Source organism: Petromyzon marinus, chromosome 6 (genome assembly GCF_048934315.1).
Source record: "Petromyzon marinus isolate PM22_M1 ecotype Great Lakes invasive population chromosome 6, UKy_Petmar_22M1.pri1.0, whole genome shotgun sequence".
Taxonomy (NCBI): domain Eukaryota; kingdom Metazoa; phylum Chordata; class Hyperoartia; order Petromyzontiformes; family Petromyzontidae; genus Petromyzon; species Petromyzon marinus.
In genome coordinates this window covers 8,488,554-8,509,203 of record NC_133672.1, presented here as the reverse complement: position 1 = coordinate 8,509,203, position 20,650 = coordinate 8,488,554, and the positions used below count along the sequence as shown (strand labels likewise).

Below are 20,650 nucleotides of genomic sequence, written 5' to 3'. Positions count from 1 at the left end.
AGATACGTGGCGCAGTTTCAAGCAAAACGTCGCGATAACTCACGATTAATTTTGGCTGCGAGAATTATTCAGCTCAACAATAATTGGCGTGTTCAATGACTGTAAGTGCAACAATTTAATGTGTTTGGCTATGTCAGTTGGTGAGGTGGGGGTGGGTCTGTCTAACGACCCAGATCTGTCCAGATAATTTCGTGGCCTAACCCAACAATCGATTGTGGATCAAATAAATAAATTATTGCGGATTTGTGGACTCGCCGACCCTGGAAGATGTCCTCAGCGGCGCGTGAAAGCAGCCCACGCTGGCGGCCGCCGCAGAGCCCCGTGCCGTAGAGTGAGTGCGTCTTCCCCGTGGCCGGGGCGCCGTACGTGGCCACACAGCCGTGGAACCCGTCGAGCACACGCCGCGCCAGGGGCTGCCGCCAGCCACCACGACACATGCACACACACGCGCACGCACACACACACACATATACGTACACATACACATACACAACAAAGACACCCCGTGTAGCTTAAACAGACTGTTGGGGCAATACCGTAAGAGAGCACCTATGAAGGCCGGCACAGCACATGAGTGGATAGGTGGCCAGCACCACGCCCGGCCGCCTTTGTCTCTCCAGTGACGATGTTTATACACACCGCATCAGGTACTTATTTGAGGCTGGTTCGACTATGGTGAGGACCTAGGACTGGTTTAGGTAATCGTCACTGGTGTTGACCATGAGCGGTAATCGAGCTCACGCACACACGCACACGCACGCACCGCCAGCATTTTAGAAAAGTTTAAAATATTCGCTTTCGGGGATATTTGCTTTTTCTGAGTGTTGGCAGTCGTGCGAGACACGTGAGTGCCTCGAGAAAAGTGTCTCAGTAACCATGGTTTGCCATCTCAACAAGCAAGCTGAGATGTAAACCAGGTCTGGTATTGGTGCCGTCTCATTGCTCTAGTACAAAAAGCTACCAATGATAGACCACGCCACAAACACTTGTGATAAATTATTTTCCTTTGCTGGACAAACGTCTTCCCCTGCCGTGTCAGTCATAGGGGTTGTTTGACTATACTACACCACACTGGTGAATGAGTGGCGGTGTACAGGACTGGTCAGATATCACTCACCACTGATGTAAGCTGTAGCAGGAAATCGAACTCAGGTCACCAGATTCATAGTGCTGACTGCTACACCACAACTCCGTCCATGACCAACATATTAATTAAATATGTAGGCGTGTGAACGGTGTGGCGACATCCACAGCACTGGCCAATATGACCTCTTAACTTTTGATAAGGCACATAATAGTTTGTATTGATTATTTGATTGAAATGTGTTCTTACACTTACAGTACACGAATCGTGTGCAAAAAAATCAATAATTCGTATGTGCTTGGTTCAGGTTACCCCTGCAGCCACGAGAGACTCTAAACTCAACACAACGACAAAACTATTGATACTTCAATTGACCCCGAATCCTCAAAATCACAGACTCCCGAGGGATAATCATGAATTACCTAACACATCTATGACATGGCTGACCTCACTAACCCTCACGTGATCGCCAAATACAAATGCAATTTTAATAACTATTAAGTCCATCAACAACACGGGCAGCAGACATTATTTTTCCTTACCCAAAGGTGCATGTCGTAATTTTCCTTCAGGCAACAAATAGTACCACAATGTAATTATTTCTCAATTAATATCGACCCTTAAATCTCACGAAACATGCATCAAATTGCGTATGTAATTATATGTTTTTCCCTGATTCGTATCTACTGCATATTGTGTGAAATGCTTTAATGTCACCCAGCAGCCCCGAGAGATAGCATTCAAATATTGATTTAATTCTCTGACGTGGCAGCAATAAAGTGGTCGAGTGATTTGAATATCAATCTGTGGCAATACACGGGAGCATAGGAAGACCTCTGTGGCCACTGGAGACTTTATACAATTCACAGCAATGTTTAGTTTAAAAAAAAACTGTCGATGCTTGAATAAAATTGCGACCCTGAATTACGGCCATTCATTCGGGGAGGAGGTAAATCATTCCACCCACGACGTCTCTGCAATAGTTATGCATCGAGTGAACAAGTGACGACGCTGCAGCACGATGGAACAATGAATGGGCGCCACAGTGGCGAGATGTTAACTACCTCGCCCGGTATACAGGAGGATGTGGTTTCGATCCCGACCCTGCCGCTTGCATGTTTGCAGTTTGCATGTTCTCTCTCTCCCCGTGGTCACGTGGATTTTTCTCTGGGTCCTCCGGCTTTTCCCCTCCACATTTAGAATCAACATCACGTGTTTATAGAGTATTTGGCCGCTATACATTTCCACATAAGCCACTTTGTCGGGCTGTCATTCGTGGGCCAGATCGCTTCTGAAAAATATCTATGTATAGGCTCAGTGGACCTTACATGGTAAGAACAAAAAATAGTTCAGTTTTATAATAAAAACAAGTATGGCTTAGATTCATATCGGCCATCGTTTTTACGGAGAGCAGCGGCCGCTACCTTGGCAATGGCCTCGTACACGTCCCTCTGCGAGGCGTCCTCGTCCAGCACTGCGTCAAACTCCAGCACCTGCGTCTGGTTCCCCTGTCACACGCGCCGAGCCGCGCAAGCACCAATTAGCAGCCACCACCTCATTTCAGGCTGCACCGTCGACTGGAACACGCGCATCGTTAGGCCTGCAGCAGTCGCTCGCTCGCGTGAATATAAGGCGATGACTATGGTTGCCAGCAGAGAAGAAGCCTCAATCCAGCAGCACACGGCAATGGATGATGACCAAGATGATGATGATTGCTTGGGAATGATAGAACATAAACTTTCTCAAGAAAGTGCGGATGAAGTATAGAGAGGAAAGCCAAAGGGTTTGTGGCAGAAAAGTGGCCTTGGCTGAAAGGGAAAATCTGTACCGCAAATCTTCAATGTGTTTGGGGTTTGTAACGCATGTTGTACAGTACAACCCGAAAATACCATCGGAGAGCTATACAGCTAAACCGCATAAACCCATTAATGTTAAGGCTGATTATGGGGTATAGAGAAAAGTGATGGTGTATGATTAAGTTTAAAAACAAACACTGAATTCCACAGAGATGAGAGCGTTTAGGTGGATGATGGATGTATCAAGGACAGACCACATCACAAACGATACCACTAGGGAATGAGTGACAGTGGCACCCATTACCAAGAGCGTGATGGAGTATCGTCTAGACCAGAGGGTCAGCAACCTGCGGCTCCAGAGACGCAAGCGGCTCTTCAAGGGCTGCTTCGTGACATAATTTTTTAAGGACCGCAATCTCGTATTCACACGCATTGTGGCTCTTGAAATAATGTTTTTTTTAATACCAAATTCGAACAAAAAATGTCTCTTCTTGTATTTTAGTTGCTGACCCCTGGTCTAGATTGTTTGTACATGCCGAGCGCAGAGACACGGATTACACGGGTAAGAGAGTGCAGAACAAGCATTTAATAATTTATTTCTGCATCATTATTAGTATCATCTGCTAGTCTTTTTGAGCCAGCCGGCAACCAATTCATCATCACAGTGGTGCACTCGGCTGCTCCTGACGTGGTTATCTGGCTTGACCACCTGAATGTGAAATTATAGTCGTTGGTCTAAATCTACACCAGCCATACGAAAGAAGGATAGCTGTGTGGAGGGAGGGCTCTGAGACCACCGACCACGCTTTCGTCGGAAGACCCAAGAAATGGGGGACCGGCGGAGACAGAAGAAGAGACAAGGAAATGTGGTGTCGACGGGGATTTGCGCACAAGAAACGGGAGTGGGGAGTGAAGACTCCAAAAGAAAGCCGACCCCAAATAATGGGAAACTGCACTGAGAAGAGACGATGAACTTCTGAATGCACCAGTCCTCACCCGGCCAGTGTTGATTTGAACTCCATGCTGTCCTTCTACTTTCACGCATCGCTTTGTCTCTGCAGCACAAGACATAGTGTGTCAATGGATACAGCGACAAGGCTATGGCCGCAAATGGGAGGCAATGAACATTATCCATAGAATGTTATTATTACTGCGTGTGAATTACTGGCTGCACATGGCATCAGTCTCTCTCGGGTTTTTCAGTCTCAAGTGAGACGAGCAGCTGGATTCATTGATGATCGAAATAATAAAGCGGCGTATGACGTTCAGGATGATGATGCTGTTGTTATTGTTGATGGTGATGGTGGTGGTGATGATGGTGGTGGTGATGATAAATATCGTCCTGCATGTGCCTGTCTGGTGGATTAAGCGCTGATATTGAAACGACTGCCATCGCAATACAGTCTCTAAATTAGACCACCTGGACCTGTTACCCAAGACTGGAGTTTTGTAGCCTCCTAAAACTAGACCCACGAACCACCACTCATTATCTTCTTCCTACCGGCTATCAACCAAAAAATACACGCCGTCTGCTTCACAGTGGACGTTAAAGTTCCCATGACGTCGGTTACAAGAGCAGGCCATTGTGTGCCGGCGCTATGGTCCAAATTTGCCAAATGTGAAAAACGACCCACGAATTACTCACTTGGTATATACATAGCAATATTCAGGACCATCTCCAGAAAAAGTGTCACGAGGCTCAGTGAGTAAACAAATGTAAACAATTTTTCTTAAAAAATACCAGCCGAATTGTATTGCAGCCTGACAGATCGGCTCATCTTTAACCCAGAGTTATACTGCGAGCAACTGAACCTGCCGTGCAAAGTTCCCAGCGATACAATTGCAGTAAACCACATGCCAACGTTGCGCCAACGTTGGAATATGGTTGGGACCTTTGGCCCAACGTTGGCACCCTACATTCCACGTATACAGGGATGCTCTCTGCGTATAAATGACGTGGTTGGGGGGGGGGGGGGGGGGGCAATTCGTAGAACTCCAGCTGTGCGGACCACTGACGAGATCCATCGTTGGCGGCATTGCTCGTTGATCGAATGCGTTTCATCACCGAACCTCGGCAACGATCTCTCATTGGGTTTAATGCCGGAAATCCCACGCCACCGATGGACGATGTCAGCCGAAGCGTCTCCCCCGTTGTCCTCCATGCATGCGGCCCCCGCGCGACCACACGGCACGCCTGGGGGGACGCACCGTCGCTCTTGTCGCCCGGGCGCAGGCGAACCAGGACGCGGAAGCTGTCCCAGGGCGCGTCCTCGGACTCGGCGCCTCGAGTCGTCTCCCAGCCGGAGGCGCGCTCCCCCCCGCTGCACGGTCACAATGGCGGGCAGAAAGTGCGCGACGCATGAAACTAATGGCTTGGTGATTAGGTTGGCTACGTGCGGTCCGAAAGAAGTTCAACATACATACGTGCATTAGGCTGCTGCTGCTGCTGCTGCTGCTGCCAGTGGTGCGCAAGCACAACTATAACAAATACACTCAAAGCATTCGTCAATAACAATGTCGTGGCCTTAAAGGGCTAAATGTATAACTGGCGACAATTCGGCCAATGGCCCTTCTTCACGTAGCACGTAAACAGTGGCAAGAGAGAGAGAGAGAAGGAAATTGCCACGATTTGTAAATTACATCGATTTAATAATCTTTTAAAACTTACTTTATTGAATTACATCGAAAATAAATAACATTCATATGAATATACTTCACCAATCCGCACTGACCAGCTGTGGTGAAGTATGACTTAAAAATTAAAAAAACAGCCACAATGACCGACATGGCGTGGGTGCATCGGCCTTAATCCAACAGCAAATTCACCAAGGGCTGAAAATCAAATCAAATCACTTAATTATTATCAGATCGAGGAAGGCTCGACGCGATCGATTAAGTGATTATTTCAACCGTCGATGATGGTCGCAGCTCGACTTGGCATCACCGGCCCCGATGGGTCAGCAGCAGAGCGAGCGGCTCGCAATCGTTTGATAGTTCACATCCTGGTTTGGGGTTGACTCAGCCCATCACCTCTTCTAGGTCGAGGCAATATGTACCACTTTGGCAGCGGAGTTAAAAGTGATTGTCTTATGGATATACTCGCCGCCGCCATACGAATGTGGAAATTCCAGCACTGGCTATGTGCTGCGAACGTGGAGATGAGCACCACCTCAATGCTCATTCCATTTGAGCAGAAAATCACGTGGTGTATGGGTCTGTGACATTTGGCTGGTCTCTATGTTAAGTCTGTGTTTCATGTAAGTGTGAGTCTATGAGTCTCTAAGTCTACGGGGTCTGTATGTATGGACAGTTGATGTTACTGGGGAAGAGGCACGGTTTTATAAACACGTAGAGAAAGACAAGGGCGAGCAGCCGACCCCACGCAACAATGGGACTAGTTATAATGAAAATACGTTGGAACAACAACAACGATAATACAGCACTGGATTCTCACTCTTTAGGTGGTGCCACGTCCTCGTCTCGCTCCATCGGGACCCCTGCAAGGGGACGGAGACGCGGGGCCCGATCCTCCCTGTGATCCCCGTGCGAGGGTCCTGGGTCCTCTGAGTCCGCCGGGTCACCTGTGTGTCCCGACGTCTTGCGTCGCTGGCGCGGGAGCCGCAGGTTGGCTGTGGAGTCGGGGGTGTCCGCGGAGCGATAGAAGAGAGCCGGGAGGGGTGGGGAGGAAGAGACAGGAGGGGTTGGGGAGTGAGCCAGGAGGGGTTCGGGAGTGAGCACGTGCAGCAGAACTCTCCAAATCGCTGCTGAGTCAATCATCATGACGAGCATCATCAGCCAATTAGCCAAGCCTGACTCTTTTGATGAGACACGGACATGGAATGTCGAACACCGGTCCTGAGTTGTCTTGTGTTAGGCCAATGCTGCTGAATAGATGGACTCCCTTAAGGCCGCGTGGCCGATGAAATGAGTAAAAGCAAACCATTCATGAAATGTTATGTGGAAAGACGACAATGCAAAGGAGGTCTATTTTTCATCGTATTTATTTAATTGCTCCACACTACCTATATTTGTATCCACGACGAAGCTAATGCTTATAGTTGTGGTATGTATCAACAACCATCTGCTGAATAAAGGCTTCCCCAAGTTGTCACAGTCTATCATCCAAATACCGTACGAACAATTTCTCGGCCATGTGATGGTACATCGAGAACTACAATCTGTTCTTAAATCATAGATCATCACTCTCGGGATACATGCGAAGTGCGTTGCATGAAAAAACAAGACGATTTACCCTGCGTGAAATTAATTAACGGTTACATTCAGACGAATGGGGTGAACACAGCTGTACAACCGACACTCGAAAGTGAGAAACAATACAAACGAGACGATAAACACGAGGCCAAATAACTACTTGATTTTTATATATATCGAACGGCGACCGGAATCGTCACAAATAATCGAATCTCCGTACGGGGAATGAACCTCTTGCACCTCACAACTACACACAAAGACCGTGTTAATGGCTAAAGGGTTGCTTCCTTGTTCATTTTAGAGAGACAAGCAAAAAAACGTACAACCATTTGTCAATCCACTGCGAGATGAACGCCTCCAACCCTACACCGGTATAGGTCGCGGTGGTGGTTGCTTGACCATACTTCACCAAGCTGGTCAATGCGGGTCGTTGATAGATGTGAGCGAGCCCAAGACCGGTTGAGATCATCACTCGCCACCGAACACGCAGGGTGTGTGACCCGGTAGACAACTCGGGTTGCCGGGTTCACACCGCAGCGCGCTAATCATGGCGCCACCGCTCAGTTTCAGTTCAGTTCATTTATTAGGTACAGCCCTGTGAGCCATTCGCCTCTTGACTCGGGTGCAAGCGCAACAACAACAACAAAAACATGAACAAGAAAACATCTTAAAGTGACTACGCGCAACAGAAAAATCCAGGGAAAAACAGCAAAGTCTTCCAGAAAAAGCCCCGAATATCAACGCAGCGTGCAAGAATCCCAGTGGGATGCTTCCACGCGGGGCACCTTTAAGACGCGACAGCTTCCCGCGAAGTCAACGAAGCCAACAACTGCGGTGGTGGCCACGACTGTAAAAATGCAGTGGTGACCTATTCTCCCTGCCTTGGATGGGTTACCATCGCCGCGGTTAATTATACAAAGGAAGTCGACTGTGCAGTGCAATCACTTGGAGCCTTTGATGCTGTGCGATCGAGTTCCATGATTGACCCTGGATTCGGTACGTTCAATTACCTTTCATCATCATCGGCCATGGTCAATCCACTGCTGGATGAACTCCTCAAACCGCCTCCACCTCTTACGATCCTGCTATAACAGTTATCCAACAAGCACACGCACTGCTTCAATCGCTCCACCTCCCACGCGGACGTCCTAGTGGACACATTCCCGTGCCCTGGCTGGCGCTCCGTTATTATTCTCGATCCTCGTCCCTTCTTGCGAAGCGTCCTGCCTAAGCCCCACTTAAAAGACTGAATGATGCCATTAAACCTGCGTGTGTTCTCGAATCCGTGCGTTCGATTCCCCCTTGCTGGCTCTCAATGTAATTCCAAGCACGCATCCCTCCGCGCTTTCTTAGCGCATCCTTCGGATCTCTTTGTCACAACAACGGCCCTCACGCTGTAGGGTTTCGTGGCTGTGCCGCATGTCTCTCTCTGTTGTGTTTTTCCCGTTGTTACACCGCCGCGTGTTGTTTGACGCAATGTCCCCGGGGTCGAGTGCTTACAGGATTTCGGCGTTCTCCCCGCTGCGTCCCGGGTTCGATTCCCGGGCAGGGACCTTTTTTTGTTGAACAACATGCGATATCGACCAGAATACATACCATAAAGCAACGATGACTATTACCCATCAGAACCTCGCTCAATAATCTTTTTTTTTACAAGAGGACAAATATCTTGGCAATGTCATTAGGTTGATCAGCGATCTGCTCGTGGGAGTAGAAACCAGAATACCCGGAAAAAAACACGCAATGAGTACGCTGGCATAACAATTCAAAAACTACGCACATTTTCTTACATATATATTTGCTGTACTACCATCTCCTGTGAACCTCACAGTCCAGCGCGTTTGGTTCGGAAACTTTGCCTTCTCTACTTGATCCACCAACCCTTACCCCCTGCGTCCCCCATCCGGCCCAACAATGCGTGGGACCACACGGAGCGAAACGACGACGAGGAGGAGGAGGACATCTGTGTCTTGTTAATCATTACAGAATTCATTAACGTGCGAGAGGAGGAGACGCACTTACTGGCACGGTCTGACGGGATGCCCTGCATCACGCGGTTGCTGGATGGCGGGTGAAAGATCTCTTCCCCGAGATGAATTTACTCTAAATTCATACACGTGTAGCTATAGCTCACTGGAAGAGTCACAACTTCACCACAGTGTAAATGTTGCCACTACTGATGCCCACTTTCGCCGCGACTGACCGAGAGGCGAGGAGGCGGTGGCAAAGAGACCGCGTGTTTCTGCGGCGTGGGATCGAGACGGAGAGCTTTTTTTTTGAGAAGGCAGCCGTGCGAGTGGCTGCTTTCCCCCCCCCCCCCCTTTTACACGATTATTTATTTAATTTGTGTCTCCCCTTCTTCTGAAGGAGACCTCCACTCGCCGGGGAGCAAACATTTGCTTCAAAGGGGCCGGCGCCCTCTCCCTGGATCGTGGAGCGGCGCTCGCCACAGCAGACGCCCGCAAAAGCACGCACGCACGCACATGGGTGTCCGTGAAAGTCGCGTGTTTTTTTTTTGCGTGGCGTCGTATCCCCAAAGAGCCCGCGTTTGCTCTCCTTCGCTCGCGAAGAACCCTCGACGCCACGGTGCAAACACGGGTCACGGAAAGAAAAAAAAATGTTGACGAATTTTTTTTCGCTTTCAGAAGTCGTTTGAGTTTTATCTGCCACCGGACACAGACCGACTACGATGAACGCTCGAGGTATGGACAATCGTGGCGCTTTTCTACTCGATGAGACGGCACAGTGCGCAAGTTTTCGTTAATAACACCGTACCAAAGAGACGACGTAATATACGAAGTTTCGGGCAATGGCCCTTCTTCACAACATAGAGAGAAGATAGGCCAATGAGTTGTTTTAGTTTTCTGTACTATTACACTACTACCAACAGTATCACATTTCTGTTGGATGGACATGCAAGATGTTTCATGGTGGATTTTTTTTTATAATTCGCATGATTTATTTACCCAGAAAAAGCCTACCTGGGCCTCGTAACACTTCTCTCAAGAGGATTCTGCTACATTGGGGAGGTTGGCCAATTCTTTGAGCGAGAGTTTGGCACACGAAGGGGTGACGACTCTCACTCACCTGCTGACCACGCCTCGCTGGCCGATGCCCAACAACACCTGGAAAATATTGCCTTAAAGTTTTCGTGACTGCATTAATTCATATTCTTTTGGTCTTTCGGTAAAGTCACGTAGATAGGTTGAAAGAAAATAACAAAAAAACTACGACGTTTCGATCACAACACAAGCGATTATCCTCCTGATGACGATCGCTTGCGATGTGATCGAAACGTCGTAGTTTTTTTATTATTCTCTTTCAACCTATCTACGTGAAAATCTTGATTTGAAGCTTTCGTGACTGCAGGAATTCATACTCTTTGGTTCTTATTTTGTCTACCTACGTGACTTTACCGAAAGAACCAAAGAATATAAACACCTGGCAAGCCCTGGTGGGTGACTACCCATCCGAGCACTCACCAGACCCCCAAATCATGCTTAGCTTCCGAAATCAGACTGAGAGTGCGCGCATTCATGGTGGCTTTGGTCGTTGGTTGAGTGACAGCCCTCACGTGTGAAGACCACAGTGCGTGCAGCCAGCCACTTATACACTCAGTCCGCGTTGCAAAATCAGAATCTGTATTTAGACTGGATGGATCCGATGACCTGTGAAGATCTTTTTCACAGATGTCCAGTATACACTGGCAAAGTAATAACGATAATAGGTAATGACGAAGATAGCCGTCTACTTTGGTAAGTAAATAGCACAGGTGCATTCATTTACAGCAGCCCCTTTTGCCAACTCACTGCTGGATGAGGGCCTGCCCACACGAACGCACCGCGTTCACGTTGGGCACGGAGTACGTTGAAGAAAAAACTAAATAAGCAGAAAATATCTCCTTCACCCAGCCGTCTTTCCAGAAGAAAATAAAAAAAAATACAAAGCATTTCTTATACACGATCGATCAGCTGCACGCGGCCTTCTGTGAGTGCATCATTTCAGCAGCATTGAGTTAAGACAAGCAAATTCCTAGACCGGTTTCGACACATCAGCAGAGGCAGGCTTACTTGAATCAATACTGGTGAACTCCCGTTCTTAAAGGCAAGGACCCGCTCTCTCTCTCTCGTTCCAATATCGGTCCTATTTCGACTTACACCGAAGAACGGTGATTTCCCGAAACGTGAGCGGTATTTATGGCACAAGGCACAGATGATAACGAGTCCTTCCACCTGTGAGCGCAACAAGAGGCACGTGTCAATGTCAAGGCACAAGTGAGCTGCGAGCCGGTTGTGGCACTCTCAACCCACGTGCTTTGGCAACCCACACCGTAGCGCGCACACGGGCTATCATTCGGGCTGTAAGGGTGTCGTTCAGTAACAACCATGAGGCGCTCGCACGCAACGACACAGATTCCACGTGTAGACTTGTCGCAGGCTGTCGGGAAAAGTGCTGTGAAAGCGAGCACACGACGAGGAGGTGGTTTGTCAACACCACGCCCGGCAGCCTTTGTCTCCCAACTGTTGTTTTAAACACACCGCACCAGATACTCCTTTATGGCTGAGTCAACCTAGGACTGCTTTAGATCATTGCCAACTTATGTTGGCCGTGAGCAGAAATCGAACGCTGGTTGCCAGTGGGTTCGTGGTGCAGCGCGCTAACCGCTACACCACCACTCCGCGCTACACCATCACTCCCGACCACCACTCACCACAAAAAAGACAAATATCCCCCGTATAGCCTTAACAGACTGTTGGGGTAATTGCTGTTAGCGAGCACCTATGAAGGCCAGCACAACACACGAGAGAGTGGGTGGCCAACACCGCGCCCGGCCGCCTTTGTCTCCCAAGTACACTAGGTACATTATTTTAGGCTGAGTCGAACTAAGGGAGGCCCAGGACCAATTAAGATAATCGTCACCAGTGTTGGCCTCGAGTATCGCCAAGTTCGTAGTGCAGTGCGCTTACCGCTCCACTAGCACTCCGCACACGTGCAACACAAAGACACACACATGCACTGCTTACGTTACCCACTTGCCAACAGCTTCTCTCTCTTACACCACCGCGGCCGAGTGTCGCTCCGCAGACGACCGACAGCTAAGCTCCCATCATCGCCTCTGCAACATCATCCCGTCATCACGGAGCCCCCGGAGGGCAGCGCAGACGGGGTGGAGTGGGTTGGGTTGGGGGAGTTGAGGTATGGAAGAGGAGGGGGGGTGATCGCTTCTCGAGTGGTGAACGATCTCTGTGCTGCCAAGTGAGTCATCCGCGGGACCTGGGACGGCCCCTGCGTGCGGTGGCTCACAAAGAGAAGGCAGCTCCCTCTTCCTCCTCTTCCTCCTCCTCCTGCTGCTGCTGATCCTGCGCACCTCGCTTTGCGCTGTACGGCTTTCCCGTGTTGGGTGACATCCATACTGTGGTACATCCATATCGGCTTCTCAGGATTACAAGACGCTCAGTAAAGTAAGACGTCCAGTGTCAATAAATGTGTGCAATTTTGACAACAACAAAGATCCCCCGTGTAGCCTTAACATGCCGTTGGAGAAAGTGCGGTTAGCGAGCACCTACGAAGGACGGCACGGCACACGATGGGGTGGGTGGCCAGAACCGCCTTTGTCTCCCTATTTACGATGTTTACAATTTTGATCACACACACATACATTCGCCAGATTGCTTTAAAATATAGGGGGAGGGGGGGTAGGAGTGAGTCTTATAATTCGGGAAATACGGGAGTACAAATAGGAGCGGTGGCGCAGTGGTTAGTGCATTGCACTGTGTATACGGTCACCTGAGTTCCATACCCGCCCATGGTTAATATCAGTGGCGAACAAGATCTGAACCGGTCCTGGGGCTGATCCCTAAATCGCTCTTTGCCAATCTGCACTGATCATGAGCACCATGATGTGAGGTTAAGCAAACTCCGGCTACTGACATTCAGAAGGTGATTGACAAAGTTACGTCGCGTGTTCTATTGAATTAACAGACGCGAATGCCTCCATCGCCACGTGATATCTATAATGTGTCAGTGCGCCCGTCCCTCCGTCACGCTCTGGATCTCTCAGTTTGCCGAAGGAAAACAATGAATGAAACAAAAAAATATATTTTGCCGACGACATTTCTGTAAAATAGTCGCTTTTATGAACTTCCAACATATTGACCCCAAAAATGTCGAAAAATTACTCTTTGGAACATCCATTTGGACATGATGGTGCAATTGGACCATGTCTTGCATCATCGCATCTGCTTATACCAGATGCGATGATTACTGGCTGCTTGGAAGTAGCAAAACCCGCGAGCGTGATTGGGACGCGAATAACTCCTTTCATTGAATATGTCTGCGTAACATTTCAGAATTGTAATATATTGCCGCTGTGCATTGCGTAACGGATAACAGTTTGAACTATCTGGGGCAGATGTGCATCGTCATGTGCGTGAAATGAGCCAAGCAGGCAAGCGACTGTCACTGGCAAACAGCAGCTTTGATTTTTCAGAATCCTATGCACAATGTCAGATTAACTCTGCCGTTGGCCATTACACCGTATTGGTTATAATAGCGGAGATCCTGCAAAGGGTATGCATATTTTTTTCCTATTTCAGACTCAGATCCTACGACATTCAACATTCGCTGTGAACGATTTCACAAAATCTTCAAGAAGAAAAACATATCATGGCTCACTTGAGTTAAGTGCATCCCCCTCCTTACAATAATCTCCAGCTAAGTGATGTCACCACAACAGGGGGGTTTTGGTGAGTGCGAATTCCTCCAGTGCAAAAGTAAGATTTATCATGAGACTAGTAATGCCAATAACGTCTACATTTATAGGCAGATTTGAACCAAAGCTTGCAAAATTCATATCACTTGCATTTTGCTTAAGTTATATAGCGCACAAAATGCCCGGGCAGTATTAGCAATGAAACAAAGTAACGATGTAAGTCAGTCACCCTATGAGCATTTTGCAGCAAATCGTTTTGACATCATTATATTTGCTCGAGAATCTAAACCGTGGAACGGTTTTGACTTCTCTGAGTGCCATCAGCAGATTCAGACACTTTTGTGGAACGTGATGAGCACACAGGTATGAAGACCATGAATTGAGCACGTAAGGTAATGTGCAAATTCAATATAAAGTCTAAGATTTTCATTCCACGGCGATACCGCCGCACATACACTCGCTAGGTTGGATGGTCCATTAAAACCAACCTTCGATTCTTCATCAGTTTATTTTAAGAAAGATCATTGTGTAGGTATACGTAACCAACATTTAACACCTGTATATAATTGTATTTAAAAAATCTAATTTTGCTTGCTTATCAACATTCGGGTTTCGCAAATAAACCAAATCAATTGGCATATTTGCCCACGTGACAACTTGATTTGATAGGTTCTGTCGGGTGGTGGAGAGTTATAGTTAACAATTGGCATCATACCTACACGATCTAACCCAAAATAAACTAATTATGAATGTACTATTGGTCATCAACACCTCCGTATAAAACTAATACCAAACTTGATTTTACTTTGCATTGCAGTAAGAAATTATTTTCGATTTGTTGATGGACTTTCTGTCTCGCTTGTTGTATCGTCTTAAAATGCATTTGCAGTAAGACGCTTATTATTCCCAAACAGTGTTGCATTCTGTATGTGGATGTAGACAAAGAAAATGTCTTTGCCTTAATGAAAGCCATACATTAGTGTCAGCAGAAATACGTGTTTCAGAGGTGTTCATTGCCAGAAAAGGTTTAGAGTAGAGCTCAGTGAGAAGGGTAGTGATGGCTCGTTAAAAAGTTCTACAACCATCGTAAACCATCCACTCATCCACCCACCCATCCACTCACCCTCCTAACCAGCCACCCATCCACCCCGTTAGCCACCCACCCATCCACGCAATCATCCACTCATCTATCCACCCAGCGATCCACCCAACAATCAACTCACCCATTAAACTATCCACCCAGCCACACATCCATCCATCCACCCCAATCACCCAGCCACCAGCACATACAGCGGCTCACATACCACTCCCGCTCCCTGGACAACCCCTCTGTACTCTCGATGTGTCGTGGCTGGGGGGATGAAAGGGGGGTGGCTTTGCTCTATTTGGATATCGTGAACTATAAGGGCCCACAGTTGTGGGTAGACGTCCCTCGGTATAACGAAGTGCTTCGTGCACGTGGTAACGTGTTTTCAAGCTGGGGGAGGGCACGCCCCCGATTCCATGAACGAGAGGCCGGGGCACATAAAAGGTGGCCTTGAAATTATCCATGGTCATATATTTCAGTGAGGGATAAAAACACTTTGGTTGTTCAGTTGATCTATATCAACACTGCGTAAGTGGCCAGAGTTGGAAGGTGGATTGAATGGACGTTATCAGATTCGTGGAAACGCCTTTACAATGGCGCGAGATGTCGCAGTCTTCACCGATTATTATAATTATAACACACGGTACAGCAGGCGGTTGTGAGAGATGCTGACCAGGACGAAAATGTGTATCTTCATTCTGAGAGAGGACAGGATACAACTCTGCACAGAGCCAGAATGCGTTTTTATTTGACAGCGTGGTTTATGAATTCACGATGTGCGCCATTATACTGAAATTGCCAAGCGGGACAATCTTGAGTGAATGTGAAAAACAACCTCTGGAATGTGTTGTTAAACGTTTTCTTTGGAAACATTCACTCAGACTAACAAATGTATAGATTTGTTTAATTCATTCTAAGGGTAACATTGATATGTGTGGTGCCTTGTCGGGCCCTACGCATATATGAGCTTTTAGTATAGGATACGTAGGCGTGTTGTTAGGGTACACGTTGTTCGCATTAGTTTCAGAGACCTTGGTTGATGTAGCCAATATCCATTGCCTACTAATAGAAAGAAACGCAACCACAGTGTGGTGGGATTTCAGAGTAGTATTAACCAAGAGCCCTGAGGCTCTGAACGAAATATTTCATGATTTCATGTTCGTTGACATCAAAACAAAAAAAACATGTGATGCTCTTTACACGTTTTGGCTTTCCAGCTTGCCGTGGTGATGGAGCGACCCACGAGTTTACACTTCTGCGTGCATGATTAAGATTAATAAGGAGAGTTATGCATGAAATTAATTATTACCATCATTATTATAATGAATATGACAACCATGCTGAATGCAGCCAATAACTATTTAATTTATACAGCAAAAAAACATGTAATATTGGCATGTGATTTCACTCAGATGTACGTATGTATGTTGAACTTATTTCGCACCGTATGTAGCCAACCGTGCTCATCGGAGGTGCGGGGAAAAGACAACACAACTAAACACAAAAAGCAGTTCTAAAGAAACAAAAATGGTACCTCACTTGTAAAAAATAAAAATAAACACCATACGTTTCAATACACTTGACAAATACTGTACTCCTTAAAAAGGCGCTGGCCAACAATCTCAGATTTTGTAGGCTTGGCATATGAGGTTGCCAAGAGATGGCAGAACAGCAAAGGATTCCTAAACCTGTTTTTGTGGAGATTGGAGTGTTACTCCCTTGTATGCGTGTTTTTTTCTGCGTGTACTCTGTTACTTCAAATATGCTCAACCCTTCTGCATGGGATTGGCCAAACATTCTAATGCAAGACTCTCCCTGGAAAAGAGGCTTTAAACTCAGTGAGGCTTTTCTGAGTAAATAAAGGCCATTTATTTGTTATTAACCCAAAAGCAAAACCCTTCCGGAAGGGAATATTGACACTCATTAAGCCGTTCTTAGGTACATAAATGACATCAATATGCCTTTTTAAAGCCGCATCGAAGATAGCGGTCCGATGAAGTGTATCTACACGCAAAGAGGCACTCGTGCAGAGGACGAAGGGCCTATAGGTAATGGCTCTCGGGCTAAAAACAAGCAGAACCTCTTCGCAGTCCTTGTGAGCCGCTGGACGGGAACGGCGCTCGCCATTGTGCACGGGGACATTCCTGTGGCGGCTCTGCTCGCCCGCGACGCTTCTCTCGTTGCCGAGGAGCCACGGGCTTGCTCTCTTTACATGCGGCGACTGTAATGCGGGGAGCGGTGGCGCAGCGGTCAGCACACTTTGCTACATACCTGGCGACCTCATTTCGATACCCGGCCTTTTCCAATTTTTTAAAAGGAGTCGACTGTTACCTATTGCTGCACAGCCCTGGAGTGAGAATCATTAGATTCCCTAGTTACACACTCACATTAAACTTACAGGGAGCAGTAGCACAGCATTGTAATTTAGTAAATTCACTGCTCCAGAATGGCCCATTTATAACATCAGCATTGATTAAGCAAGCATGACTCAGCTGATGAGATACCGAATGTCGAAACATATCCAGTGTTTGCTTGTGTTAAACCAATACTGATGCAGAAAATAACTCCTAGAATGGATTGTGGGATATACATATATGTTTACGTAGAGAGACGATTTTAATGCTGCATATGTCCACTATTCTCTGTTGTAGGTGTTAGGTTGAGTAGTTGGATGCTTGCAAACAGTGCTTTCATTTTCACAAAAATACTCTTCTTTTTTCCGTTACGTGTTCAAGTAAATACACAATGATACGTTTATTTCCTTTGAACTGTAAAACAATTACCTTGCCTGCTGCAGATGATGACCCCTATAATATTGGCAACTACGTCAGTGCAATGTCACTTGACTTCCATATAGGATAACCTTTATTGTTCATATTTGTAGTAAGCAGAGCGTGGTTGTCTGGTGGATAGCGGGGACTCGGGGTCATCCGCAGAGGCGCGAGACGCTGCAGGAACGAACCGGCGAGGAGCGGGTGCCAGAACTGGCCTCGCCTGGAACACGGGGCTCTCTCATGCAGTGCATCACCGCCCGATGTCGCTCTCACTCCACCTTGTGGCCAGTCTCAAGCCGGTCACATGGCTCGTCTCAGTCGAACGATGGCGAGTTTAGAGTTCGTTGTAGAGGTGCGCGGTTGAATGCCGCATCGGCCCTGAATATTGACCATAAACACCGCGTCGTCTGCTTTCACAGTGGATCCTTCAAATTCGTCTTACATTATTCGAAAAGGAATGGGGCGCGTGTGTCTGCGTCATAGGCCAAACTTGCCTTCCACTTTGTGGCTCCAGGTCTTGAAGGCACCAAAGCCCACCTTGGCTTTTCCGTCCAAAATCGAGTGACGTCATTTATGGACGGCCCCTTACGCTTGCATTGAGAAACTGGAATTCGCCGGAAGTTAATTCATCATCAGTGCTTCCTCCCCCATGCAACTCCCCAGAAAAAGTTGTCTGGTGGATGCCCAGCATTGATGCATTGTAATCAAACGTATTCTCTATTTTCAACGATCAGTTAGCACATCTGTACGCATTATCACCAGAGACTTGAAATCCCAAGGCGGACTTTGTTGCCTCCTCGAATTGCAGTCAAATGTCCCCGATGTCACCGACATTTCCATGGCAATGACAATCATATTGCTGTCTGGTCACCCAGAATAAATAATCGGTGACTGCCAGTGCCCATTGCAGAATGCAATTACTAGATAGTGATTATCTTGGTGAATATCTCAACATATTCGACGATTCTTATTATTGTCGGTGATGCAGAGGTGGATTGAATGTGGTTGGAAATGTTGACAAGACTCACAGTTCAAGTTCAATGCATTTTAACCGGGCAGCAACTCCCCTTGAGATGCCCTCCGAGAAAGCTGTATTACGTTACAGTATTTATTTAACAATACTGTACACAATACAACCAATTCCTGCTACCCCGTCAAATGCTTAACAAAGTATGCATCTAAACAATAATTTGCTCAGATGAGTATTTAGGAACATTTTTATTTTTTCCTTTTGCAAAAAATCAGCAACAGTGAGGCAATGTGAAGATGTTGCGGTAGAGATCCAAAACCAAAATGTTAGCCTTTATGACAAAGGATTAAGTAATCCTTGTAAAATGACGATTATAACGTATCCAAATCAACAACAACCATGATTAAACCACTGCTGGATTAAGTCCTCCCCATGTCATCATCAACCCTCATTGTCCTGAAAATTCACAATTCACCTCACTCCTCTGTGTGAGCTAATTTAATCGCTCCATCTCTGTAGTATCATGTCGGGCGTGTTATTCTTTTGGCTGCCATTCAATTACCAGTCTCGTACATCTCGTACATCCTTTAAAGCCCACCCAAACCCACTTTTGTAAGCAGCTAATATTGTCTTCAATTCGTGTTTGTTCTTTGATCCAATTGCAGCTCTATGCCTGTTTGTGTAATGTTTAGTAATGTGCAGTGATTAAAAAAAAATATTTAGGCATAACATGTGCCTTTAAATTATTCAGCTTTGTCTCACATGCCACTTTGTTTGATAATTTTGATCCCAATCCACATTACAAAACACGTTATATGTACAGTAGTTCTAGTATTATTGAAACCACTGATATAGGAAGTAATATTCTAGTTAATCGATATCGATTATGTTATTGTCACCATTATCACTGTGGTAAATAGTAATTGGAGCATCGCCAGCATGACCGTGGTGAATTTCCTTTTCAGGTATCTTCAACAACCTGTACGGACCAGTATGGTCATATAACCCCTCCAGTAGATGTGTAACCTAAACCACCGCAGCAATCCCCAGCTGCTCTGGTTCGACCAGCCAATAAATTGACTCTTCTGAAACTAAAAAAATCACATTGGTGACATAGTGAAATGAGGATAAAAGGAAAATGCCATACTGTTGCTGATTAATTATGGAGGAATGGGATTCTAGTGTCGAGGAATCAAACATAGAATATTATAATGGAGTAACTCTGATAGCGTTGTCTAGCTTACATCGAGACTCTTGAACCAGAAGATAGAGTAATAAAAATGTCTGCTCCAAATGAATAATTTCTACTTCAGGGCAAAACACACACATAATTAGCATAGGCACAAGAAACCAGAGTTCACAGCCCACAGGGACATGAATATAGCGAACATCTTTTAATATTTATTGAAAATGGGCATGGGTGGGCCTAAAATTGATAAACCAACAATGAATATACATAATTACCAGTGTGCAAATTCAACACATCAAGTGACAGCAAGCTGGTGGGTGATTCACATGAAGGTGTGAGATTTTGTACATCTGCGTGCATTCTAAAAATCCACCCAATTAATGCAACGCTGCTAAACGTACCCTATTGGAATCGCATTAAACCAAATGAAAAAAACCCCCACAGCAAAACAGCGTGACCCCTGACCCCCCCCACCACCACCCACGTTGGCGCGTGCGCGTCACGTGACACAGGCAGCACCATATAAGGCGACGCGCGCGCGCGCGGCCGGCCGTCAATGAGCGGGCCCAGTCGAGACTGTTCTACGGCGAGTCGCCCGGCCGCCTCCACGGGGGAGGCGGCGATGTTTGATTGTCTCACTCGCTCGCTTCCTCACGTTGCCCATTCCATATCATCGCTGCATTTCTCCCATCGCCCGCCCGCCCACTCACCCACCCACCCGGAGCATGCGTTCGTCTCGTGTTTTACAAGACGTTGCTCTCATGTAACACCATCGTGCGTTGCTTTGTCCTAAAGCAAAATAATAAACAAAAAGCCTCCTCAATGG

The 20,650-nt window shown here is 46.8% G+C and overlaps 1 protein-coding gene across 1 annotated transcript in view; it reads right to left on the bottom strand.

Annotated features, from left to right (window-relative positions):
• Positions 1-9,527, bottom strand: part of LOC116939738 (uncharacterized) — a 33,180-nt gene extending 23,653 nt beyond the window's left edge. Inside the window, exons 1-6 of the mRNA XM_076063215.1 lie at positions 9,115-9,527; positions 6,335-6,509; positions 5,089-5,201; positions 3,877-3,935; positions 2,509-2,592; positions 260-413 (exon numbers count right to left, since the gene is read on the bottom strand). Coding sequence (XP_075919330.1) covers positions 260-413; positions 2,509-2,592; positions 3,877-3,935; positions 5,089-5,201; positions 6,335-6,509; positions 9,115-9,142 — 613 coding nt within the window. The 5' untranslated portion in view covers positions 9,143-9,527. The remainder of the gene's footprint in view (positions 1-259; positions 414-2,508; positions 2,593-3,876; positions 3,936-5,088; positions 5,202-6,334; positions 6,510-9,114) is intronic.
• Positions 9,528-20,650: the final 11,123 nt, after the last annotated feature.